We start from the raw sequence: 27,950 nt of genomic DNA on the forward strand, positions 1-27,950 counted from the left end.
TTATCCAAGGTGACAGTGAGTACGTGATACAGCCAGGATATACTTATGATGATTCTAAGGTCAATACTCACTTTGCCCGAAGGGCTTGCCTTGCAATCTGACACGTTTGAAGTCACTAGTAAAACCTAGTCCGGCAGTTTCTTAAAGCCTGGTTCTCAGACCCCTGCGTCAGAATCACTGTTGGTCTTTGTTAAAAATTCAGATTCCCCGGCCCTGCCTAAGACTGAAGGAATCAGCAGGTGATTCTGCTGCAGGGCACCTGTGGAAGCAGATGATTCACATGCATGAGGACCACACGCATAGGCTATGGGCATTATCGCACAGACAGCTGCATAACATCCTAGGGGACTTCAGCCCTGCTCGGCAGTCTCTAACCAAACCCGCTCTCAGAGCCGCCTGGTCTCCCGCAGGCGCAGAACGGAACTGATCACGGGCTCCTGTACGCTGGGCGGGGCTCCCTAAGACTCCTCCCCCTCTGAACAAGCCGATGCAAGGGGCGGGGCTCTCCCTAAGAAACTTAATTCCGGCTTCTCCCTCCTGCCCCGCCCCCGGATCTCAGACCAATCAGACGGCAGGTTGCTGAAGCTCGGGGCCAATGCTCGGGGCCGTCCTTATTTACTCCGTGCAGTTTGAAACTGTCAGGTTGCTGCTGAGGAAGTCGCTGGACGCGTTGTTGTCTCAGCGGCGACGCGGAGACAAGACGCGGAGGAAGGAGTCCGTGTTTGCGGAGAGCCGAGGTGGTGGGTAGCGGCGCCGTGGGCGAGCCCCGCGCCCCTGGCGGAGGCACTGGAGTGGGGTTTAAAGTGTCTCGGCCTGGGTTGGCGCCCCCGGGGATCGGACAGGACAGGGCTGGGGGCATCTTCCCGAAACGCGGGCCCTTCAACTGTTCTGCGGGGCGGCAAGGGTCGAGAGGTTTTTTTCCCTTCGAGCCGTCCGGGAAGAGAGGGCAGGAGTGAGGGGTGCCTGAAGTATAGCGGTATTGTCGCTATAGGTTCGGGTCATTTAAAACGTTAGGGGGTAAAATGACCATGGCTAACCCTTTGTTTTTTGGGGTTTTTTTAAACATCTTTATTGGAGTATAATTGCTTTACAATGGTGTATTAGTTTCTGCTTTATAACAAAGTGAATCAGTTATACATATACATATGTTCCCATATCTCTTCCCTCTTGCAACTCCCTCCCCCCCACCTTCCCTATCCCACCCCTCTAGGTGGTCACAAAGCACTGGACTGATCTCCCTGTGCTATGCGGCTGCTTCCCACTAGCTATCTATTTTACGTTTGGTAGCGTATATATATGTCCATGCCACTCTCTCACTTTGTCACAGCTTACCCTTCCCCCTCCCCATATCCTCAAGTCCATTCTCTAGTAGGTCTGTGTCTTTATTCCCGTCTTACCCCTAGGTTCTTCATGACCTTTTTTTTTTCTTCTTAGATTCCATATATATATGTGTTAGCATACGGTATTTGTTTTTCTCTTTCTGACTTACTTCACTCTGTATGACAAACCCTAGGTCCATCCACCTCACTACAAATGTCTCAATTTCGTTTCTTTTTATGGCTAATACTTTGTTTTAAAGTAAGAATTCGATTAACACAGGGGTAAGAGAAAGTGATTGAAGAGAACTTGTAGCCCTTTGCTTGCTCGCAGCTGCTTCTCCCTCTGTAGTCCCTGACGTGGGGAGGGGCTGGCGCACCCCCTCTCCTTGCCTGCAGCTAAGACAGCTCAAGGGCGCAGGGACGTCACCCTGCTGCCCGCTCGCACGTTAATTCACTCTGCCTCTTGGAGGTTAATTTGAATTCCCGGACCCTCTTCCCCTATCAGCCAGGCAATTACCAAGATGTAATTTGATTTCTCTGGCAATAGACAAGGGCTGGGAACTTTTTATCTCGTGGTTTCTGATATCTTGGGTTAGAGAATACTGAAAATTTAGTTATCTGATGTACATCTGCTTCCCATCAAAGCAAGTTTCATTTTTCTCCGTTGTCTCTGAAACAGTAAGGAAAATGCTACTTTTGGTAGAGTTTTAGATAATCTGTCATGCCTTGTTGGCATCAAAACAGGGCAGATGGAAGATTTATAGCATATTTTCCAAAAGTACAGTAGTTGTTTTGTGTCTTCAGTGTGTATATTCAGAAATCCTTTTTGAGGTCTGACCATACTTCTCAGCTTATTTGTTTTTTAAATAATCAGCACCCCCAACCCCTGCCCCCCTTATTACCAGTCTGCAAACACATCCTAAAGGAAGAAGGGAATTGAAATAGAAGGGACAAAGTTACCACAGTGGTGGATTTGAAGTCCGTGAAGCAGCCATTCCTTGCTGCAGATGTATGTGCTTATTTTATCCTCCCTAATTGGCTTAACTAAAGTCAGTCATGCTGAGATTTCATTTACTGATCATGTCTCTACACAGTAATGCTCATTGAATAAAGTTGAAATTTCCTTTCCACAGTCTAACCCCAACCTATGTTTCCATTCTAATATTGCACTTCTCCCTTGTATCTGCCCTTTCTATTTCATTTTCTTCATCTCTTAATTTTCAGCCCACTGTGATTGAGGCTTGTTCCACTGTCCACTGAAATTGTTCAGGCTAAATGCCCCAGCAACTTCCTGATTGCCAAATTCAAGGGACTCTGTCAGATTCTCATCTTCCTTTGGCATCTGTTTCTGACCACTCCCTCCTGGAAGCTTTTGTGATGCTGTTCTCGTTGTTCTACTCTTCTGACTTCCTTTTCCATCTTTGCTGGCTCTTCTTCACTTCCCCTTTAAATATTAGCGGTTCTGATTTTAACCCTCCTCTTGCTACAGTAGTGGCCCTTAACTTCACTAAGGTTACAGTACCCTCTGGACACATATTGGAAGCTGAGAATCCTCTTCCTAGAAAAATACACATGTACTAAAAATATTGCATACAGTTTGGGTGTAAGGACCTCAGAATAAGCACTCTCTCTCACACTCCTTTTCATAAGTGATCTTATCCTCTCTCTTTTTTCAGCAGTTCCCATTATGCTGACGATTCCTCAAAATGAATCTCGAAACATACATCCAGTGCAGGACTCCCACCTTGCTTAACTCCAGAAAGTACCATTCACATTGTAGCCATTGTGAATGGCAGTCCTTGGAGTTGTGCATTGCATAAGTGGTGTGCCCAGATACTGCATACCGGCAGCCTCACTTCCTTGCCTCGGAGGCACCTCATACCCAACAAGTCTGATAGTGAGTCCATTACCCTTCCTCCCAACCTGCTTGTCTTCCTGTATTCCTTGCCTTGGGGAGTAGCACTACCATCCATCTAGTTGCAAGCCAGAAATCTGGAAGAGATCAACATTTCCTCCCATTAACCCCTTAACCAATAGTTGATCATGATCTCGAATTTCCACTGCCATAACACAACTGTCTCACAGGCATAACTCCGTCCACTTCCCATTGCTGCCTCCTCCATTCAGGTCCCCATTTGCCAGAGGGAACATTTATCTCTTGGACTACTGAAGTTGGCTCTCCATTGCTCTTTCTTCAGTATCCCACCTGTCAAATCCATCCTGAAAGCTGCCAGAGTGATCCTTCTAAAAGACAGGCCTGATCATGTTATCACTTGTTTAAGACTTTAATAACTTCTCTTAGAAGAAAGACGAAACTTTTTAACATGGCATAATTATGATCTTCCATGATCTGGCTGCTCCTTACCTTGCCTGTTTCATCCTTAGCCAAACCTTGCTTTGTACCCTTTGCTTTAGCTTCACAAACTACTTGCAGTTCCTGGAGTATGTGGCCATGCCTCATTGACTTTGCTTATGCTGCGCTATTGCCTTGCATATCCTTTTATCTTTTATCTGTCTTTCAGGTCTCAACACCCTGATCGTTTATTCCCACTCCTTCACAGCCTCATCATCCCACCGTGTGAAAAAGGCTACTCTGACCTCCCTACTTTGTGCCTCTGTTGTTTTAGGATCTAACAGCACTTTTTTCATCAGTCATTTCTAATATATACATGTCTGGCCCTCCTTACAGATTGCAGAGTCCTTGAGAACAAGGACTTCTTCATCTTACCTTTCTCACCAATGTCTTACATATAACTGGTGTTTGGATCATTTGAATAGTCATAATATGCCTTTTAAGGAACTTATGTACTTGTTACTACCAGTACTGTTATTATTATTTATTTTTTTGGTTAAGACCTTAAACAATTTTTCTTTGCATGGTATTAGAATCTGTTGTTCCATATAGGCTTGCTTTTCTTAAAATAGTATTCCCAAAAGGTCAGTTCGCCAAGCAGAGAATTTACACAGGTGGTTCCTTCTCTCTTGGTTCAGTATCTTGTGGGAAAGGATGCAGCACCTAGGTCCTCACACACTGTTGAACAGTGATCACACGTTCTGATTCTCAGCAGCCCCTACCATGGCTTTTTCTGGGGAGCCTCCATGTTTTCTTTAACCTTTCATTTATTTGTCTCATCTCCTTGACTACATTATAAACTGGGAAGTGAGTCTTTGTCTTTCTTGCCCAGTGATTTCGTCTGTGGGTGTTCAGTATGTTGAATGATTTTAACATATGGAATGGTTATTGTTTACAGGGTAGGATGTTATTACACACACATATATGTATATAGAAAACATTTTACTTTAGTTTAAATATTGCAAAAAACAAACTGAAGTTAGCTTCTCCTGTTTTATAGTATTTGTACAGAATGTCATCAGATGAGGAGAAATGCTCACCTCCAGTTTTGCACAATGAATCCGACCGAGGCAGTTCTGTCTCTTCAGATCTTCAGGTAGGAAGACATGTCTAAATTTGTCATGACTTATTTATTTCAAACAAGAGACAATATGAGGGAAAACTAGGAATACATTTTTCATTCATTCATGCCATTTACAATTATAATGTGTATCAAATTATAATAATATCAAACTTTGGGAATTATTTTACAAACCTTGGGAAATACCTTACATTGTTTTAATTAACCTTTCAGAAAATAATCATGAACGCTTCCAGCATTCTCTGTACAAAGGCTTCAAACAACACAGTGAGAGGAGAAGCTGGAAATCTGAAGAAATATTTTTTCTTGAAATTTTCTCTTTGTAGCTCTCTCATGTGAATGCTGCTTTCACTTTAATGCAAATTAATCCAATGTCAAGCCATCCAGAGTTCTGGGGCCCTAGATTCCCCAGTGTTCCACTGTTGGTTCTGGCCCCTGTTGCCATACCATTCAGCACCTGCTGGTGCCCAGGACCTGGACAGTGACAGGTACATTGACTACAGAAGGCGTGGCTTTTATATGAAATGTTTTCAATTTCTTTTAATTCTAAGTGTTTTATCATCAAAAATATGGATTCAGATTTCTAGAGTAGATTTTAAATGAGAGAATACGGACACGGTATATCTTGGGTTTTATGGTTATATTACTTAAGAGGGGAAAAGCTGGATGGTATGTTTATGCCTAAGTAGAGTAAGTTGTTACTGGCACTGCATAAGGTGACAGAAGCTTTAGGGAAATATTTTATGAAACAGATGTGTTCCTTTAATTGAAATAACAGGTTTAGGAATTGGGAAGCTATTGGAAAAGTATCTGTGTGAATATTTACTAGGGTAAAAGTGGTCTGGAATTGTGACTTAGATGTCTCATCCTTGCCTTCCCTTTGGATGTTACCTCTCCCATATAGTGCTATCTCTTTAGGCAACAGTGTTGTCCTGCACCCTTCATCTCTGCCATATCCAAACTTCCTTCAGGAGAGAACTGATTAACTTATTTATACCTGTGATATTGTGTTATAATAAATAGTTGGTCTTCATCCCATTTCTGCCACAGAGCTCCTAAACCTATTGGAATTTCCTAACTAGTGAGAATGATGGTATCTTTTGTTATGTTGATGATGTGACTTTTGGACCTCGCCTAAGGATGGGGACTGGTTGCCAGGAGAGACAACCATGTTATCAGAGGGTTGAAACGTTCAGTCTCACCCCCCTGACCTCAGGGAGAGGGTCTTGGAAGTTGAATCAATCGCCAGTGGTCATTGATTTATTCAATTATGCCTATTTAATGAAGCCTGCATCAAAACCCAAAAGGACTGGGTTTGGGGAGCTTCCAGTTGGTGAACACGTGTAAGTGCTGGGTGACTGGCCTGCCAGGAGAGGGTACAGAAGCTCCATGCCCCTTCCCCATGCCTTGCCCTGTATATTTCTTCCATCTGGCTATTTCTGGGTTATATTCTTTTAATGGTAATCTAGTAAGCAAAATGTTTCTCCGAGTTCTGTGAGCCCTCTAGCAAATTACTCAAACCCAAGGAGTGGGTCTTTGGAACCTCCAGTCCATAGCTGGTTGGTCAGAAGCACAGGTGATAACCTGGACTTGCGACTGGCATCTGAAGTTGTGGGGTGGGGGAGGGCAGTTTTGTGGGACTGATCCCTTCACCTTTGGAATCTGATGCTATCTCTGGTGGAAAGTGTCAGAATTGAGTTGAATTATAGGACACCCAAGTGGTGTGTAAGAATTGCTTAGTGGTGGTGGGGAAAAAACTCACAGGACCTTTAATACTAAAATGTAAACACCTTATAAGATCTTCAAACTTCTTTATCACACAAGCAGCACCCAAAGACTCAAACTTAGAATAAGTGCTAATGATAAGCATGTGACAAGGTGTGAAGTCACTGGCTACCACACAGCTCATCACTCTCGTGTCATAAGGAGGGACTGACCCCATCAGATGTGCTTGAGTTTGAGTAGCTGGTAGTTGGTGTGGACCACCTATGTCATAGTTGTGTGCTCACCTGTACAGCTTACTTGAGCAGATGTGTACAGATGTGAAGTTAAAATAACAACAAAACATAAACTTGTACAGAGCTACAACCTTTCCAATCTATGACACATTCACGAGAATTTGACATCAATGGCAGAAGGAGCTTTATTCCAACTAACAAACAAATTTAATAATATACAGCTTCTGGCCTGTTAAAATTTAGTATATATGTCACCTTTGATAGTGTATGCTCTTTTATTAATTTTTTAAAGAGTTAAATAGCTTAAAAATGAAATATGAAGAAAATATTGTGGATTCCCTGAAGTACCTTCTTGGAAACTAGTTTGAAATGTATTGATATTGACTACTTACATAGTCTACAAGGTAGTTCTGACTTCAGAATTCTGACTGCAATTACATCTATTCTTTTAGGAAACACAAGACACTATGATATATTCATGGCCAGAAACTTGAGTGTGTTTAGACAGTTAAATATTCTTGCTCATAGAAAACAGGGAAAAAGTAAGGCTTGCTAATTTTCAAACACCTATAGCATATCATAACGGTCTTATTAAGGTAAGGTTCTTTCTTTCTTTGCTTTAGACAGAATCTCTGTTAACTCAATTCAGCAGATATTTACTGTGACACTTCAAGGAGGTAATTTTTAGCATCATTTTTCTTCATCCTGAAGGTGAATCAAATAATAAGACAGTTATGACCAATGAAATGATGATAGTAGAATTTTCTGTATCTGAACTAAACTTTTTATGGAGAAAAACTAATATTAATTCTTTAGAATAATGACATTTTATATTCTTGAAAACCTTCCCCCCATTTTTACTGCAAAGACGTTCTCTGGGTCCATGGCATAATATCCTTAGAAATTACTCCTGAATAGGAATATTTGTTGCCTCAGTGACCAACCCCTTTAGAATGGAGACTAAGTTCCAGTATATTTTTTACTTCACTGATAGAATTTTTTGGTTTGGCTAAACAAATATCTAACTATCTATATTAGGAAATTCCACTTTTTTTTTTTTAACTTGAGGAATATTCCTGTAAGGTCTACACTTCATGGCATGCTTTTTTTTATCCTCCTTTGGCATGTGCCATGGTGTGCCAGCAGGTAGAATGAGGGTTGGCATTGTGTTCTCTTTTTATCTTCAGTATTCTTTCTCTCCCAGTATCTCTCATACTCTTTCCACGCTTACATATGAAAAGAGACTCAGGGTTGTTGTAGAATTGGGTGGGAGCAGGGATTGATCAGAGCCAAAACCACTTTTCATCCCTAGACCTTCCTGTTGTGGAGTCTTTGGGAGCAGCATCTTAGAACTAAATTTCAGAAAAGCAGAGAAATTGCCGTGTCTTTTCCCACCTGCAAGCAGCTGCCAATTGAAAGAGGGCTCTTCTGTGTTGTAGATGTTGATCGGCTTCAGGAAACTGCTCTAGGTAATCTGTGTTACTGTTTTAAATTGACATGCTGAAGGAATATGGGTACTAAGGCATTAGCACTAGAAGAAATTTGGGTAGGTATATTTGTTGGATTTTTTGCTTGTTTTTAAGAAGTTTTACTTACTACAAGAGAGTGAGTAAATGATGAATGAAAAACATAAATCAAAAGTACACATTCCTTACTATCGTTTGGGCATACTGTTTCGGGAACTGAAGTAGAAAACATCTTTGTGCCTTTACCATTCTTTTGCCTGAGTGTGCCTTGTGACAGGGATATAATACATTATTTATTGTTGGCTTCTCATAGGAAGAGTATGAAGAACTGCTTCGTTATGCTATAGTGACTCCAAATATTGAATCAAGTGCTTCACAGCCGTCTCATTCTAAGGGAGAAGTGGTGCCAGATATTAGAATTCCTACTATAATTGATGATATTCTTCAAAATCCAGGTTATGTATATTTTTCGAGATGTCTCTTCATTTAAGATGTTACTGAGTTTTTTAATGCTGTTGACTTTTGATTGTGAAAATACTTCTCCAGTGATTCTTCTCAATCAACAGTGTATAATTTGGGGGAAATTTTACATTTTAATACGTTTTTCTTGGCTCTTCTATAACAGTTGGATTTTTATTTGAACTTCATTTAGCTGTTTTATGAAAAGTCATAAAATTAGAGCAACGGAGTATGTTGCATCTCTGTACTTGTTACAATGGTTTTATGCCAGGAGACACTGGAAACGAAATGCCCAAGCCCCCAAATTAGAGATGGTCTATAGGTAGCCCTCAGAACCCCTTAAGTTCACGAACCATGTGCTAGGACTTTGTCAGCAGTATTTATACGGGCCTGGAGGACTGTTTGGATTGTTACCGCAAAGGTGAACCCATTTTTGAACTGTGTCACTGATAGAATTGAGAACTAACACAAACCAGGATGTGTGTTGATAGATGAGTGAGTGAAAGGTAGAGAAAGGAAGATAAAGCTCCTTTTACCAATCTGTTCCTTATTTGATACAAGATTCCAAACAGCTCACTCAAAACAAGTGTTCTTTCAAGGGGCACAGATAGCCCTCCTAAAACAGCCCTGATAATGGGCAGTTATCAACAATAAGCATAACTCCAAGGATCCCTTGTTGAAGCACATGACACAGCCTAGTCAGAGCCAGCAGGCTCTTGGGTTCCTGGTAAGTCACAGCCCTAGTGTCTGTTGTTCCTCTCCCTCTGTAGACATGGAGTTTTCATTGCTCCTCAGCCTACGACACTGGATCAACAAATAGGACCAGAACCTCAAAACATATTTCTTCTACATATTTCTTCTAACACTGAAACGTACTAACACTGAACACTTTCTGCCCAAATTCTGTTGATCTTCAAGAGATATGACCCTTGGATTTATTCATTCTCCATCAGTGATCTCGACCATGTTTTGATTATATGCACTTCCTACTGAGCAAACCCAAAGTGCTGAATACTGTCTTAAAGCAATCACTTTGGACCTAAGAACCCTGGTCTTTTCTAGCATGTAAGATAGTATTCATTTGTTTATGCTCTGCCCTTTTCAAAAAGGACTTGAGATCTAAGCGTACAACAGGCAGTGAGTTTAGATATCCTAATTCACACACAGACTTGGTTAGAATGGACTATGTAAATTTATCCCATTCTCTTTACTCTTGGTATTGCCGTTGCTTGTGTTGAAGTTGGCAAAGTCTCTGTAAGCCTCTGACACAGCCATCCTTGTGAGGTTTTTTTTCCCAGTTTCCTTTTCGCCATGTATTAACTAAAGGTTTCTGAGGTGCAAGTAAAGAAGTCCCTATCTGGGGGGAACCGGTGTCACTTTAGTTTGAATGCAGCTAGTGAAAAGCACCGGGCCCCGGAAATATCCAGTGTTGTAGGATAAGACAGCTTTTCTAAGTTCTAATGTCATTCATCCACTTACTCTTTTAGTGTGAATTGAATGCCATTAGTAGACTGAATTCTTTTTCATCCATATTTTTTGGGTGAATTGAGCTTATTAATGATACAATAAGACTTTTCAAGTCACACTTTTTTTTTCTTCCTATTCTTTGTCTTAATGTTCCTGTATCCCAGCATACTGTATTTTCCTTGTTCTAAAATCTGACTTCTGTACAGCTACCTTCTTAAATTAGGTGTGTGTGATTAGGCATTCTACATAAGACTGGTTAGGTTTAATTAAAAGAAAAATCTCTTTCGTTTCAGCAGGAAATAGCCCTGCAGTAAGAGAAACGAGGATGGAAGTTGGAAAAAGATGTGATTTAAATATTTCAAGTCATTCAAAGACAGACGGTAGGACTTTTCCTTAGCTTATTTTTATTAATATACAACATTTTGTGCTTGGTGAATATTATCCATGTAGTAAGGGGAATAATTGCAGCATATTACTTATTGGCAGGATTTTTAAATGCTATTATTACTAATTTATTAAGTAATACTATTTAAAATATTTTTGGGGGCTTCCCTGGTGATGCAGTGGTTGAGAATCTGCCTGCCAATTCAGGGGACACGGGTTTGAGCCCTGGTCCAGGAAGATCCCACATGCCGCGGAGCAAACTAAGCCTGTGCGCCACAACTACTGAGCCCACATGCTGCAACTACTGAAGCCCGCGTGCCTAGAGCCCGTGCTCCGCAACAAAGAAGCCACTGCAGTGAGAAGCCCGCGCACCACAACGAAGAGTAGCCCCCACTCGCCGCAACTAGAGAAAGCCTGTGTGCAGCAATAAAGACCCAACGCAGCCAAAAATAAATAAATAAATAAATTTATAAAAATAAATAAATAAAATAAAATAATTTTGGGGACTTCCCTGGCAGTCCAGTGGTTAAGACTTCACCTTCCAGTGCAGGGGTGCAGGTCCAATCCCGGGTTGGGGAGCTAAGATCCCACATACCTCGCAGCCAAAAAAACAAAACAGAAGCGATATTGTAACAAATTCAATAAAGGCTTTAAAAATGGTCCACATCAAAAAAATCTTTAAAAAAAATAAAATTAAATTATTTTGTAAGATGCCAGATACTACAATTAAGACAGGTTAATGCATTATAATGTGTGGCATTTTTTCTTAAAACTGCTAGATTAGAGAGCAGATTTTTTTTTTTAATATTTATTTACTTATTTTGGCTGTGCCGGGTCTTAGTTGCAGCATGTGGGATCTTCGTTGCAGCATGTGGGATCTTTTAGTTGTGGCATGCATGAGGGATCTAGTTCCCCAACCAGGGATCAAACCCGGGCCCCCTGTGTTGGGAGTGTGGAGTCTTACCCACTGGACCACCGGGGAAGTCCCAAAGGGCAGATATTTTTAAAGATTTAATGGGATATCATTTTGGCCAGTTTAATTTTTTTCATAAACCAGAACATTATTTCCCAACTTTCAGGCATCCATGTACAAACTTAATGACTTTTGTCCCATCTTTATACCACCTGTCCTATCATTTAGTGTTTTTCTTTAGATATATTCATTTTTAGCTTAAATTCATTTTAAAAGGAAAATTTATATCTGTCATTATTGATTATCGCATAAAAATAATATATACTTGTTACAATTATAAAGCAATGGTTAAAATAAATGCAACTAAAACAAAGTTGTTAAATTTTGACCGAACACTAGTAGTGGTGATATGTTCAGCCTGAAGTCTGTTTTTTCTTTGTTGAAGGGTGAGATTAGCAAGTGTTAAAGAGGTTGTAAAAGCATACTAACACCAGACTGAAACTTCTTCTTTGACGTAGAATAATAAAAATAGACTTTTCTTACTATGTGATTCAGTGTTATTTTATTTTATTTTATTTTTTTCGGTACGTGGGCCTCTCACTGTTGTGGCCTCTCCCTTGCGGAGCACAGGCTCTGGACGCGCAGGCTCAGTGGCCATGGCTCACGGGCCCAGCCGCTCCACCGCATGTGGGATCTTCCCAGACCGGGGCATGAACCCGTGTCCCTTGCATCGGCAGGCGGGCTCTCAACCACTGCGCCACCAGGGAAGCCCGATTCAGTGTTATTTAATGTAAGGACCATTTAAGCCACCATATAAGAAATGCCTCTATCCTTTAGTTTTCTCACTTATAAATGGAAGACTTGGAGCCTCCCACATTCTTAAGTTGATGCTATTTTTTAAAAGGTGAGTATATATTTAAAAACAACAACAAAAAAGCAGAGCCATGCTTTTTCCCTGAGTGCAGATCTAATTGTAGTAAAAGAGAATATTCATGTACTTTGTCATTCTGCCTTTTTCTTTGGGTTCCTTAACCATCTTCAGAACAAGTAGGTAGTAATTCATTGTATGACTAGCCTGAACCATTTTTTTGATACTTTTTTTTTACACAAAATATATGTATTAGGGAATGATTTTCCCTTTTGCAAAGTATTCTGGAAAGATTTACTTTTAAGTAACAAGTTCTATAGTAGATTATTCTTTGTTTGATACATTCAGTAAGGAAAAGAGGAAAGCCCTTCAGTCTTGATTATTAGGACCCTTATAGTAAAAGTGTGAGATACATGAGAAGTTATGATGAATAGTCTGTAATTCCAATATTCATGTGTGATAAAATAGTAACTTTTCTATTTTGTGCTTTTTAAAGATAGATACCAATTCTCTTTCTAGCTCTGGCTCTCACACCAACCCCCCATGTACATGGGAAGGAGGTGGGAGTGATGTACATATGTACATACATATATATAGTTACATATATTTCTCATCTATATGTTGAAGGCTCACAGGGTGCCTTACAACTGAGTGTTTGATAAACTAAACTAGTCTCTTATAGTGTTGAATTTTAGTAGTGTTAAAACCCACCCCATTGTTTTACATAAAGTAATAATGACTTATATACAGCCACTCTGACCTTGGTCAGTTACTTAACCCTTTCTAAACCTCAGTTTCCTCATCAGTAAAATGGAGATAATAATACCTTTTTCTTAGAGTAGTGTGTATTATGAGCTCATCCTTATGACGTTTTTATTACAGGAACATGAAAAGCACTTAGTAAATGTTGATATGATGATGTGAATGATAATAGTTTCAGCTCAGGCTATACCTAGGTATATGAAACATCCTTGTTTGGGATAGAGGTCATTTGTGGGTGGGGGAGGGAAGTGTAGGAGACTTCTTGTGCTGGTCAGTCCTAAATCAGTGACAATACTGAAATTTAAAATAGCCAGATTCAGTACACTGAAAGTCCATTCTCTGCATTTTCCTCAGCCTCCATAGATAACTGACATCTTGTAGGCTTCCAGTATAACTCCTTACCAATTTGGGTTATTTTCAATTTAGCTAACCACTCCAACTTTTCTCTTCTTCTAGGGTCATCACCAGTGTCGTCCCCAAGGAAGTCACCTCACCTGGTTTTGGACTTCTTCAGTTCGAATCTTTTAGTTGACTCTTCCTCACCAAGGTCTAATTCTAGTCCTGTAGATGCCCATGAAGTAGTTGGGACCGATTTTCTTATTTCTGATGAAAACCTTCAAAAGATGGAAAATGTGCTTGATCATTGGAGTTCAGGTCTTAAGGTATTACAGTGTTCACTTACAATTGTTTAATATGTAGTATAGCAGTTTTGCTCTTGATTGCACTGTTTATTCTTCTTTTCTTTGAATTAAAAAGTTAAAGAAAAACAAAAAAACTTTAGTTGCCTTAGATCAGTCCAGTATCTTAAATCTATGCCTCTCAATTGTTAACATCCATATGAATCGTCTGGGGATTCAGTTAAACTGCAGCTTCTTATTCAGTCGGTCTTGGCCATGGTCCAAGATGGTGCATTTCTTTCTTTTTTTTTTTTGAAACGCACATAGTTAGACCTGTACCACTTTTTTAAAAAATTTTTTATTTAGTTTTATTTATTTATTTTTGGCTGCATTGGGTCTTCGTTGCTGCACATGGGCTTTCTCTAGTTGCAGTGAGCGGGGGCTACTCTTCATTGCTGTGTGCGCGCTTCTCATTGTGGTGGCTTCTCTTGTTGTGGAGCACAAGCTCTAGGCTCCCGGGCTTCAGTAGTTGTGGCACGTGGGCTCAGTAGTTGTGGCTTGCAGTCTCTAGAGCACAGGCTCAGTAGTTGTGGAGCATGGACCTAGTTGCTCCGTGGCATGTGGGATCTTCCCGGACCAGGGCTCGAACCTATGTCCCCTGCACTGGCAGGCAGATTCTTAACCACTGTGCCACCAGGGACGTCCCTAAGATGGTGCATTTCTAACAAGCTCCCAGGTGATGGTTCAGAAGCCATACTTTGAATAGCAAGGTTTTAAATAGTTGCTGGAACAGCTCTCCATGTGCTACTGAACTTCTCGAGATGTTTTGAAAGGCTCAGCCTGTGTGACTGAGAGAGACACCTATTGAGCCTTTCCCACATCGTACCTATGACTAATGGAAATGTCTCCTTTTATATGAAGCATAAGACCCAATTTTAGCAACATGTATTCATTTTATAGCCACTCTTATAGCAACCACAGTATGTAACTGATAAATCAATAAAAATTGATTTTTATTTTGGTGATGTTAATGGCCTCTAAATAAAACAAAGTAATCCAGAAATGGCAGTTTTTCTGCTATTTAAAATATAATGGAGAAAATGACAGTTCTTCTGAAACAGTTTGAGAAAACTAAGCTGAGTATTCACATATGTGGAGAAATTATGGTCATGAGAGTTTTGTGGCATCTATATTTTCTCCATTATTTGGAACCTTAAATTCTAGAAGTAATCTTTTAGTATAATTTCTATCATTTTTCTCCAGGGAACAGGTTTCATACTTCTAATTGTGGCGTTAAGTCCATTGGAGTAATGTACCACCAACCATTTAAAAATTGTCCTATGTTCAGTTAACCATACTGTTACCCAGTTTTTTAATACTGTTATCCAGTTTTTTGATAACATGATTATTTGGTCTTTTTATTTATGCCAGTCAGTAGGGTGAAAAGGGATCAGTCTTAGCAATTTGTTGTAAGGTGGCTGTTGTGATGAATGATTTGGAGGAAGAAAACATCAACTCCAATGGTTTCCACTGTTCATCTCTATCTAAATAATATCCCAGTCCTGTGGCTCAGCCTAGGCCATAGTCCTGCATTTCCTTTTTGTCTGATCCACCTTAATATGGATATTTAAGTCCTTGAGTAAACAAAGGAACTGTTTATTAATGAATGAGACCTAAAAAATATTTTAATGACACTAAGGTTTCATACAAAGTAACTTAAAATAGGGAAAAAAATCATGTCCTTAGTATGGTGAATGTGAACTAAGAAGAGCTGTGACTGTTGAACTTGCAGATGTTTTCATTAGTGGATTTTTTTTTAATAGCTCTTATGTTGATTGTTTTGATTTTTAAAAATTTTTTCTTAATTTCAGTGTCATTTTATGAAGTGGTATTAAGGAACAGACTACTTAATTGTCAGTATATTTATTTTTCAGACAAACATCATATCTGAACTAAGTAAATGGAGACTTAATTTTATTGACTGGCACCGAATGGAAATGAAAAAAGAGAGAGAAAAGCATGCAGCAGATATAAAACAACTGTGCAGCCAGATCAACAGCTTGAAGGAGCTGCAAAAAACCTATGAAGTCTCCATTGGGAGAAAAGATGAGGTCTTCTTTTTCATACTGCTTTTTAACTGAGATTCAGTAAATGTCTTGCTGGGTAATAAATGCCAGGAACTGATTGTTTAGATCATTACAAGATACAAAGGGAAGATCATTTCAGAAACTGGTAGAAAAATAGATGCATAGAAACAAGATTTATTCTTCACATTAAATGTGCCAGGATCACGTCATTTTATCTTTGCCATCACGTTTTGTGTGCTCTAAGAGTGCATATTAAGTGTGGGAACACTAGTCTTTTCTTCCCAATCTTTTCTTCCTAACTGCCCTTAACAGAATGTCAGGGAACCAGCATTACCCACATTTTCAACCATCCTTTCGGAGGGGCATAAGTATCCCACATTCTATCTGTGATATGTCTTTATTCATTAATGAAGTCCTTCATTTTGTTGATAAGCACAAGAGCACTGTTTATTTCACTTTCTGTCAGCCTCTTAAGAACTTGAGAGTAGGGTTCAAATCTGGGCTAATTTTGTGCTTCCCAACAGCACCTTGAACAAAGCAGATGGGCAGCAAATCTGTAGCTCCCCCAGGAGGATGGTGACCTTCAGAGAAGAGGGACTCATAGCAGACACCTCAGCTACCTGTCTGCAGATGCAGCACTCACTGTTTTAATGAACTAGATAAGATTATTGGTTTTTTTAAATATACTTTTTTGAGGGTGTTATAGGGTGCAATGTAAAATTGATCATTTTACGTAGTTTGCTTTTTTGAAACAATAGATACTAATGTCAGTCATTTTCTCTATTACCCTCAAAATTCTCTCCTAGGGTTTTAAAATATTTTATTAAATTTAATTTTTTTATTTCAGAAGTGTCACACGCAAAAAGAGTATATATGCATGTCCAGTTTTTGAAAATAAAGTGAACAGCCATGTGCCACTACACAGTTTAATGGACTATTACTAGTATCTTAGAATTCCTGCCCTTTTCCACTTTTGAAAATTATTTAAAGAACCAGAATGTCTCTCAGTAAATATGCCTAATTTACCAAATCTCTTTTTAATGGGACCATTTTTAGATATATATTTCAGTTACTCAGTTCTTTATAAGAAAGAATATTGGGCTTCTCTGGTGGCACAGTGGTTGAGAGTCCGCCTGCCGATGCAGGGGACGCGGGTTCATGACCCAGTCTGGGAAGATCCCACATGCCGTGGAGCGGCTGCGCCCGTGAGCCATGGCTGCTGGGCCTGCGCGTCCGGAGACTGTGCTCCACAACGGCAGAGGCCACAGCAGTGAGAGGCCCGTGTACCGCAAAAAAAAAAAAAAAAAAAAAAATTATTTCAGGATTTAAAAGCCTTCATAGATTTTTTTTTTTAAAGAACAGGAATAATATCACTGAAAAAGTACATCAAAGTGTAACAATTATTTGCTTTTATGAGTTTGTTGAATCCAGAAAATCATTAAACAATTATTGAGAAACTTCTAATCCAAGGTATTGAAGGTATTTAGGGGCTAGAAAGATATTTTAAACCTGGTCTCTGCCCTCAAGTCTAGTGAATAAAAACATTTTGTATACGTAGTAAAACTCTCAAATGTATGGTTGTTTTTCTTGAATTAAATTCCAGTGATCATATTAACTTTCATATACTGTATATAAACATTTTATTGATTATTACCAGGATACACATAATGAAGATTTCTTTCCTCTTTTGTTCCCCTTCATTCATTGATAAGTAGTGTATTCATATGGGAAAGTTTTTTAATGAGGTTAACTAGATGAATACAGTAGTGATCCATAAGTATTCTCTCTAGCATTTTTTGATATATAAAAAAACCCTTTTACTAATTGCTGTTTACAGGTGATTTCTAGCTTGTCTCATGCCATAGGCAAGCAAAAGGAAAGGATAGAGTTGATGAGAACATTCTTCCGCTGGCAAATCAGCCATGTCAAATCCAGACAGGACGTAAGTGTGAAAAAGAAAAGCTGACTGACACTTATTAGACTTCTGAACTCAGAAGCATTTAGAATCATGTATTAGAACTCTTGTTCAAGTCAAAGAAAGATTTTTTTTAGTAAGTCAAAATGAATTAACAATTTAATGTTACTCTTGTTTTAAAGGAACTTGATTTTTGGTATGGCTTGGGAAAAAATACTTCTTATATTTTATAGACTTATTGATATATCATTTTCTACTTCATAGTAGGTTAGTAAGAACTGTACCTAAATTACAGATGTCCTGGTGGTGGAATCCCCTTTAACAAATTTGACTTCAGATGTAATCACATGAATTTATCACCTTTAGCATATCATATGCTTCCTATATTAGTTCTACTTCTAAAATACCTGAATATATCATCTTCATAAAGAGGCAATACTATAATTATAAAATTGCATGTTTGTTGCATAACTTGCCTTAATAAGAATTAAAGAAATCCATGTCCATAAGCTTTTTAAAAATTATCCTTAGTTTATATATAATTTAAACTTGAATATCTTTTATTTTAATTAAGTGAGCTGAATCAGCCGCATAGCACAGGGAGATCAGCTCGGTGCTTTGTGACCACCTAGAGGGGAGGGTGGGAGGGAGGGAGACGCAAGAGGGAGGAGATATGGGGATATATGTATATGTATAACTGATTCACTTTGTTATAAAGCAGAAACTAACACACCATTGAAAAGCAATTATACTCCAATAAAAATGTTAAAAAAAAAGTGAGCTGAATCAGTATATCAGTATAAATATAAGCTGAGAATAGTAAGTTATTGTATCAGAAGTAGAAAAGTATGAAAGTATATATGTATCCCACAAGAAGGCAGAATACAGAGACTCAAAGAGTGTAGGGGATGGAGATTATATATATATATATAATTTTTTTATATATGATGCCCATGTGAGTCATGGAGTAATCTTTGTGCATTTAGTTCCAAGAGATTAATATTTAAGGAAAAGGCTGTTACTGTCATGGAATAGGATTTCTCCTTTAAGAATACTTATTAGTGCTTCTTTTTTAAAATTAATCCCAATAGATTAAATCTACATTAACCATATTTAAAAGAGCTATTTAAAACTGAGTCATATTTTGAAAGTTATTTATTGGGTGACATAATGAGAATATGTTCAACTGTTAGTTGAAATAGTTGAAGTTGCCATCAGTTTTTGAATAAAAAAATTTTTTAAGAAAATCAAAAATTGGATATGCTCCTTCAAAAGAATTTAAATTCATTGATAAAAGAAGAATAGCATATGTTCCTACTAGGATCATTTTGGTACTAAATATGATGGTAAAGTATGTAAATTAAATTAATCTGCTTATGGTGGTGGCCACCAAGCTGTAGAGAAAGCAGGGCCATCTGGAGCCACAGTCACCACCCTTTCTGCCTTCCAGCTCCTAGCCCTGTTTTCAGCTAAAAGGTCATGCGAATTCATAACCAAGATGGCAAGGGGCAAGTTAACTCATTTTCTTTCATTTGTTTTTTGTTTTCCCCCTACCTTGATTAGTTGCATAAAGCAATGATGTAATGGATAAGAGCTTAGGCTCTGGAATGAGGCAAGGTTGGCTTTTCCCTTTCTGCCTGTGTGACCTAGGCAGGTTGCTTAACCTCTTTAAGCCTGTCCTCCCATCTGCACATGAGAAGAACACGATTACACAGTATTAAATGATAACGCATGTACCCTGCTTCCCGCAGGCTGATGTTTTTTGTTACTACTGCCAGTATATTTTACCAGTCCACTGTGTTTTTGAGGTTGTATATTACTTTCGTTTAGGTTTATGAAAGTAAACTAGCTGACCAGTACTTCCAGAGAACTTTACTGAAGAAAGTCTGGAGAGGCTGGCGGGCCATAGTACAGAAGCAGTGGAAAGAAGTGGTGGAACGAGCTTGCCAAGCAAGAGCTGAGGAAGTCTGTGTCCAGATTTCCAATGACTATGAAGCCAAAGTTGCAGTGGTAAACTTTTTTTTTCACTTTTTTAATAAAAGTAAAAAAGATGGGTAGCATCACTCACTGTTAGTTTACAGTTAGGCAGAGTAACCCATTTCTCCAATTTCATTCAGTGCAGTATGGGTTCAAATGAGACTACTGGGAACGAACAGTACTAGTCAGACTTACAGACTTATTTGTTCTTTTAAGTAGTTATAACTTTGACCTCCAAACCTGTGTTAAATCTCTTGCATGTACATTTCTCTTGGAAATGTAAATCAGCCACAGATCCTTACATCTCTAAGAAAGCATACTTTCTTAGGCTTCTTTTGGCCTTTATTTAGCCAGAAATAAAGACCAAAAACAAAAGTGTTTATCCTGATGTTATTTTAAGTGTACTGTGTTTTTATAATGTTGGTATAAAGTGTTTGTATATAAATTGAAGTTATTTAGACTTATAACAATAATATTAACATTGTTTCCATGGGAAAACGTTTGAGACCCAAAATGAAAATAAAACCATACTAAAGAATGCAGTAGGCCTCTTGAAATCAAATATTAAGAGGAAAAAAAAATTTTTCATCATTATAACACTAAATTCTTAAAGTTTTATTATGCAAATAATTTTCTGCAATTGAAAATGACATGCAAAACCGCAGTCCCTTTTTTATTTTTTTTAATTTATTTTAATTTATTTTTATTTTTGGCTGCATTGGGTCTTCATTGTTGCGCTGGGCTTTCTCTAGTTGCGGAGAGCGGGGGCTGCTCTTCGTTGTGGTGCGCAGACTTCTCATTGCGGTGGCTTCTCTTGTTGCAGAGTACAGGCTCTAGGCGCAAGGGCTTCAGTAGTTGTGGCGCATGGGCTTAGTTGCTCTGCAGCATGTGGGATCTTCCCGGACCAGGGCTCGAACCCATGCCCCTTGCATCGGCAGGTGGATTCTTAACCACTGCGCCACCAGGGAAGTCCCATGCAGTCCCTTTAGATTTGGTCTGTGGGAAAGTGTTGTACCTAATGGCACTTTGCACTTTAAATTCTATAGATAACATCTAGTTTAAAAAAAAAAAAAAAACTGTTACTGTTGCAGGCGTTTAGTTATTTTTTTCTGAAGGGGTGAGGGCTGTTTGGGGCTCTTAATATATTTTGTTTAGTATCCTACATAAAAATTTTATGGTGAGAAATAACATCATTCTGTATAATTAGAACACATCAATCAGGATTCGGACTGGTGTAAAATTCCCTTTGTTTAAACCCTGACTTTATGGTTAGGAATGAAAATGGTTTGTTGATGGAGACAATAGAGGTTAGATGCATCTTTTAAAATAAATTGAGACACAGCAGAAGAGGTATGTGGTAAAGTGATTTTAGTATTTCACACAAAAATAACTTCACAGTATAAGTCTCTTTTTTTTTTTAAACAATAGATATTCTTCCTTGTGTCTCAGTTTTTTTCTCTTCTTTTTAAAAATTTTCCTGATTTTAGTTATCTGGAGCTTTGGAAAATGCAAAAGCTGAGATCCAAAGGATGCAGCATGAAAAAGAGCACTTTGAAGATTCCATGAAGAAAGCTTTCATGAGGGGTGTATGTGCATTAAATCTTGAAGCCATGACTATATTTCAAAGCAGAGGTGATACAGGTTAGTATTTTGTTTAAGATTCTCTGCTTACTTTCAAAAAGGGCTTGAGGAGATTTCAGTGATTGGTGTGGTCTGCAGTACTGATTTTCTGCAGTACCTATGTCTTATCCAGGCACTGCTATTTTTAATATCATGGTGTTATATTCAGTTTTAAATCTGCCATGAAAATTCTCTCAGTCATGGTTACTTACAGTATCTTATATCTGATCAAGTAAACTGTTAACTCAAGTATTTAGGCTCAATGTTATAATAATGCTTTGAATGTATAACACTATTTTAAGGCTCTTTTAACTATAATGGTAATGCCTTTAAGTATAAAATTTCATTTCTGTTTTTTTCTAAGTAGCCAAATTCCTTAGACTGTTTTCATTATTAAATATTTCTTGTCTATTCATGGTTTCCCATTTTTAAAAATTGCTTGTCTTCCAGTGCAAGAGAGTCCTCAACTAAAACTCATTTTCAACAAGTATACATATCGGCCTATCTATAGAAGTTGAGTAAAATAATTCTATGTCAAGAAAGGTCCATGTATTGGCTAGGATCTGAGTGGCTTTTGTCATCCACATGGCTTAGAACAGCTTTGCCACCAATTTACAAGGAGGCCTATTTTCCTCACTGGGTTTTAGTTTTCTTCTCTGAACAAAGAAGATAATATAAATCTTCCTTACCTGCTTCATAGAGGATTCTTGTGAGAATGCAGTGAAATATAATTGAAAGCACTTTAAAAGACAAAAAATACTTAAACATGTAAGAGGATACTCATGATATAATTACTGCAGTCTTAAGTCAGCCTCCAAAGTTTCATGTACACATTGAACATTTTTGCAGTATTTCCTCATATTAAATCCTGTTTGAAACTCAGTTTATTTATTGAGACAATTTCATTTTGTACCATGATTAATATGATTTCAGTCCTGTGAATAACTTGTCTGTGCTTGTTATGCCCTCATTTTAAAGCATCAATAAACAGTTTTTATTTCAATTGTGCACGCTATAGATGATAGTGAGTTAAGGCAAATCGTTTTCTTTCTCAGGCAGTCATGGTATGTGGCCCACATGCAAGTTAGAAACTTAGAATCATAGAATCTTGAAGCTGAATGGTTTATCTTGCTAATACCCAAATGAGTACTTGATTTCTCTAGTAAATCGTATTTTAATTGAGTATTAATGCTAAAAACAAACTTACCGTCCCCAATGATTGGATAGTCTGCTTTCGGTTGTAATTGTTAGCAAGTTGTATATATTAAATTGAAGAATTTAATTATCTACTTGTAACAGATACTGGGTTTCACAAGTACAGTGAGAAATTATAATCATTAGAACTTGCTACATTCAATTGCAAGTAATCTATTTCTCGTAACCTACTTAAGAAGGTTACGAATTTACTTAGGACAGAGTGTCTTACCACTTTAATAAATTTACTGTCTTAAATTTTAAATTCAAATACAGCTATGTCTCTTACAGGCATGTATCCATAACAGGACTTGGAGAAAATGTATTCTGATAATTATACAACATGATTTATTTTGCTCCTATTGCTTTTAAGTCTACTGTCATCTGCAGCTAATGCCAGGTTATGGGATCCCAGCTGTTTTCAGTGGCCTTGTGCTTTGTTTCGTTTTGTTTAATTTTGGCTGTGCCGTGCGGCATGTGGGATCTTAGTTCCCCGACCAGGGATCAAACCTGCACCCCCTGCATTGGAAGCACGGAGTCTTAACCACTGGACTGCCAGGGAAGTCCCCTTGTGCTTTGTTTACCATAACAATGGGTCATAAAGATAAACAGGACTAGTAAGACACATGTTAGCAGTACACACTAGTGTTGATGGAGCTACCAAAGGCAAAAGTTCAGTGTAATGTAATGCTGGATTTGCTCTGTGATATTTGTCTTGTGGCATTTTAATAACAGCTATTAAAATAAATTTTTAAAAATTCTCACAAGAGGAACTTCCCTGGTGGCGCAGTGGTTAAGAATCCACCTGCCAATGCAGGGGACACGGGTTTGAGCCCTGGTCCGGGAAGATCCCACATGCTGCAGGGCAACTAAGCCCGTGTACAACAACTACTGAGCCTGCGCTCTAGAGCCTGCAGACCACAACTACGGAGCCCGCATGCCACAACTACTGAAGCCCACGCACCTAGAGCCCATGCTCTGCAACAAGAGAAGCCACCGCAATGAGAACCCCGCGAACCACAACGAAGAGTAGCCCCTGCTCACCACAACTAGAGAAAGCCCGTACACAGCAACGAAGACCCAAGGCAGCCAAAAATAAATTTTAAAAATAAATTCTCACAAGAAAATAAAATTACTTCTGGCCCCCTTAAAGCAATTTTTTTTTTGTTTGCGGTACGCGGGCCTCTCACTGTTGTGGCCTCTCCCGTTGCGGAGCACAGGCTCCGCACGCGCAGGCTCAGCGGCCATGGCTCACGGGCCCAGCCGCTCCGCGGCATGTGGGATCTTCCCGGACCGGGGCACGAACCCGTGTCCCCTGCATCGGCAGGCGGACTCTCAACCACTGCGCCACCAGGGAAGCCAAAGCAATTGTTTTTTATAATGCAGATTTTAATAATACAGTGTTTCTAATGTACTGCTCTACTTGTTAGAGCAAAATAAATATATATTTTTTATCTCTTTTGATTCTCTGCTAGCCATAATCTGCAGTGCATCTCATGTTGTACAATATCCTGATCAATCTTATAGCTTAGATAAAAGTTTCTATGAGGTAGACAAAATATGTCAATACAAATGGCCTTTAAAGGGATACCTGCCAATTTTTAAAGTAGTTTTAGGAACAGTAGAAAAATGCTTTCCAACTGAAAAACATACCCAGTTAAAGCGAGAATAATTACTATACTGGTTCCACATAAGTCTGCCACCCACCTAAAAAAAGAGACAATCAGTCACTTTCTATGAAAAACATGTTAAAACTCAGTGTGTGTGTGTGTTTTGTTTTCAAAGCAAAAGCAGTATATGTTGAATTCATCTCTTTCATCAAATTATTTCAAAGGACCTATGCATTGTAATCCTCATTAAACTTTGTTAATGAAGTAACTATTGCTCTATTTTATGTAAAGATAGTCTAAGACAAGAACTTATACAGAAGTCCAAATTTCTGGATGGAACTTATACAGAAGTCCAAATTTCTGGAATTTCTGGAATGAGGACAACACGGAAAACCTTTTCAGCATAGGGCTACATAATGCCCTCTATTCATATATTCTGAAACATCTCAGTGACTGAATATTGAAATCCTCACCCTGATGTTTGGTACCAGGAAGATATAGTCTTTTTTTTTTTAATTTTATTTATTTTTGGCTATGTTGGGTCTTCGTTGATGCACACGGGCTTTCTGTAGTTGCGGTGTGCGGCCTTATTGCGGTGACTTCTCTTGTCGCGGAGCACAGGCTCTCGGTGTGTGGGCTTCAGTAATTGTGGCGCACAGGCTCTGTAGTTGTGGCCCACAGGCTTAGTTGCTCCGTGGCATATGGGATCTTCCCGGACCAGGGATCGAACCCGTGTCCCCTGCATTGGCAGGTGGATTCTTAACCACTGCGCCACCAGGGAAGCCCCGAAGATATAGTCTTAAATGGAAATTTTAACCAAATTCTAATGCTGGGGGGTGGAAATCTAGAATAGGACTCTTTATCCTGGCTTCTGGAAGCTGACATTATTTATTCCTTTGATCTAAGATTAAGGTTCAGTTTTGAGAGAAGGTTTCTATATATGTGTCACTAAAATCAGTTAAGTGTGCAAATATGCTCTTAATTCATGACATATAATCTACCTGCAAGAACTCATTTCTTTTACAGTATCAAAAGTAAAGATTTTAGTGTTACTTATTGATTTATTATTGTTTGCTGAAAAAATCAAGAATTAAAAATACATTGGTTTTGTTAGGCTAAGAGCAATAGATAGTAAATGAAGAGGGTATGGTGATATCAGAAAACTATTCTAAAGATCTAAATACCAGGCCATTTATCAGGATAGTTGTATTAAATAATGCAAAGAACATAAATCTTTAGGCACAATGTGACCATATTATTATAGTGGTTGTAAGGTCCCAGCTGAGTACATAATTTATTTTTTTACATAAGAGCAAATCATTCATTAGCTTTCACATGTTGAAGGAACTGGTCTGAAGTCTTTAGTGGTTAATGCTGACATTAACCAGTTAACACTGACCAACTGCATTAACCGAACAGTGTTAACCTATCCAGTATATGACACATTTCTACATTTCTGCTGGACCACATTTTGGAGATTATGTATTTTCATTGTTGGGAAGATAAAAGTAATCTTAACTTGGAAGAGTGTTAATGGAATTAATTTGTGATTTATAGGGACAGACTTCACAAATAATAAAAGGGAAGAGTATGGTCCTGGTGTTCAAGGAAAAGAACATTCTTCTCATTTGGATCCTTTAGCTCCTCCGATGCCCTCAGCAATTGCAGTGCCACCATCCCCACCAGCGGCAGCCCTGGGAGCCACCTGCACTGCTGCCTTTCCCTCTGCTGCTTCCATCACTCCTGCCGGGGCTGCTTCCACTTCCTCTGTTCACCTTCCTGTTTCTGCTCCTCATGGCGCTGCACCGACAGCTACAGCTTCCTCTACACAGGAAGAAATGGTCAGTACAGTTAACTCAGGTGCCTATGTTGGGAAAAAGTTTCCAAACTTGTTTGTATATTGGATATTTTGAACTCAGAACATATTTTCCCATGGAGAAAAGAGTCTATGTGGTCTTTAGGCCAATCCACAGAAAATATTTAATACACAAAGTAGCTAAAACATGAATTTGTAATGAAAATAATACCTGAAACTTCTATTACAATAGTGATAATTAAACAAAAATGAAGAACTTATTAATTTTAAAGGAAATTAGTGGGTACTTTCAAGGGCTTAGGAGGCTAATGGCCTTTTTGTATATTCTTATTTAACTACAGCTTCCCTTTTCCTGGATGCAGACATATTAACACTACTCTGTAGTGACTCCATCTTGGTTAGGTTTTAAGTTTTCATTTATAATTGGAATGAAAATAGGAATTGTTTTTCCTAAAGTCACTAGCTGCTAATAGAGGAGTCCATAGAGGGGGAAGAGTACTGAATGAGGATGGCGTATTTGTGGGAGAATTTACCTGAAGTTAAATTAATCAAGCTATTAATATGCATACTGTGGTTCTGACTTCTCGGCCTCCTGTCATTAAACCTGTATTCTTCAGTGTCTCTCAAGTGAAGGGCACAGGGATACAGGCCAAGCTTATCAGACTCACCTCTGCACGGCTTTTTTTTTTAAAAAAACCCTATGCCCTTAGAGAAATGCAAATCAAAACTACAATGAGATACCATCTCACACCGGTCAGAATGGCCATCATCAAAAAATCTAGAAACAATAAATGCTGGAGAGGGTGTGGAGAAAAGGGAACACTCTTGCACTGCTGGTGGGAATGTGAATTGGTACAGCCACTATGGAGAACAGTATGGAGGTTCCTTAAAAAAACTACAAATAGAACTACCATATGACCCAGCAATCCCACTACTGGGCATATACCCTGAGAAAACCATAATTCAAAAAGAGTCATGTACCAAAATGTTCATTGCAGCTCTATTTACAATAGCCAGGAGATGGAAACAACCTAAGTGTCCATCATCGGATGAATGGGTAAAGAAGATGTGGCACATATATACAATGGAATATTACTCATCCATAAAAAGAAACGAAATTGAGCTATTTGTAGTGAGGTAGATGGACCAAGAGTCTGTCATACAGAGTGAAGTAAGTCAGAAAGAGAAAGACAAATACCATGTGCTAACACATATATATGGAATCTAAGGGAAAAAAAATGTCATGAAGAACCTAGGGGCAAGACGGGAATAAAGACACAGACCTACTAGAGAATGGACTTGAGGATATGGGGAGGGGGAAGGGTGAGCTGTGACAAAGTGAGGGACATATATACACTACCAAACGTAAAATAGCTAGCTAGTGGGAAGCAGCCGCATAGCACAGGGAGATCAGCTCGGTGGTTTGTGACCACCTAGAGGGATGGGATAGGGAGGGTGGGAGGGAGGGAGATGCAAGAGGGAAGAGATATGGGAACATATGTATATGTATAACTGATTCACTTTGTTATAAAGCAGAAACTAACAAAAAAAATAAAATAAAAAATAAAAATTTTCCATATAATAAACATTATGTTTAAAAAACAAAAACCTTATGCCCTTCTTCCCTACTCTGGCTTGGATCTGGCACAAAGGCATGTACAGTTCTATAAAGGTGCTGGGATGATTCAGATTTGCTTGTCTCCTCTCCTCCCTGACCCTAACCACTTACATGAGAGGAAGGAAGATGGCAGAGTAGGTTTTAGGTCTTCATTAAGATTTACAGGGGCTTCCCTGGAGGTCCAGTGGTTAAGAATCCGCCTTCCAATGCAGGGGACATGGGTTCGATCCCTGGCCAGGGAACTAAGATACCACATGCCATGGGGCAATTAAGCCCGCACGCCACAACTGCGGAGCCCACACGCCTCAACTAGAGAGAAGCCTACGTGCCTCAATGAAGATCCCGTGTACTGCAACTAAGACCCAACGCAGCCAAAAAAAAGAGTTACACAGGCCATTAGAAGGTGCTGTAGAGCTAGGCAGCTCTCTGCAGCCAAGGGACGCATGAGTCAGCCAGACAGTTGGTC

The 27,950-nt window shown here is 38.9% G+C and overlaps 1 protein-coding gene across 1 annotated transcript in view; it reads left to right on the plus strand.

Annotated features, from left to right (window-relative positions):
- Window positions 1-635: 635 nt before the first annotated feature.
- Window positions 636-27,950, plus strand: part of POC5 (POC5 centriolar protein) — a gene marked incomplete at its 3' end in the record, with an annotated part of 33,213 nt that continues 5,898 nt past the window's right edge. The window contains exons 1-10 of the mRNA XM_082836073.1: window positions 636-740; window positions 4,673-4,768; window positions 8,491-8,632; window positions 10,400-10,483; window positions 13,487-13,692; window positions 15,582-15,758; window positions 17,572-17,676; window positions 19,480-19,659; window positions 21,114-21,267; window positions 25,608-25,891. Coding sequence (XP_082692199.1) covers window positions 4,685-4,768; window positions 8,491-8,632; window positions 10,400-10,483; window positions 13,487-13,692; window positions 15,582-15,758; window positions 17,572-17,676; window positions 19,480-19,659; window positions 21,114-21,267; window positions 25,608-25,891 — 1,416 coding nt within the window. The 5' untranslated portion in view covers window positions 636-740; window positions 4,673-4,684. The remainder of the gene's footprint in view (window positions 741-4,672; window positions 4,769-8,490; window positions 8,633-10,399; window positions 10,484-13,486; window positions 13,693-15,581; window positions 15,759-17,571; window positions 17,677-19,479; window positions 19,660-21,113; window positions 21,268-25,607; window positions 25,892-27,950) is intronic.

The sequence above is a fragment of the Leucopleurus acutus genome (genome assembly GCF_964270905.1).
Source record: "Leucopleurus acutus genome assembly, chromosome: 3".
In the NCBI taxonomy this organism is placed as follows: domain Eukaryota; kingdom Metazoa; phylum Chordata; class Mammalia; order Artiodactyla; family Delphinidae; genus Leucopleurus; species Leucopleurus acutus.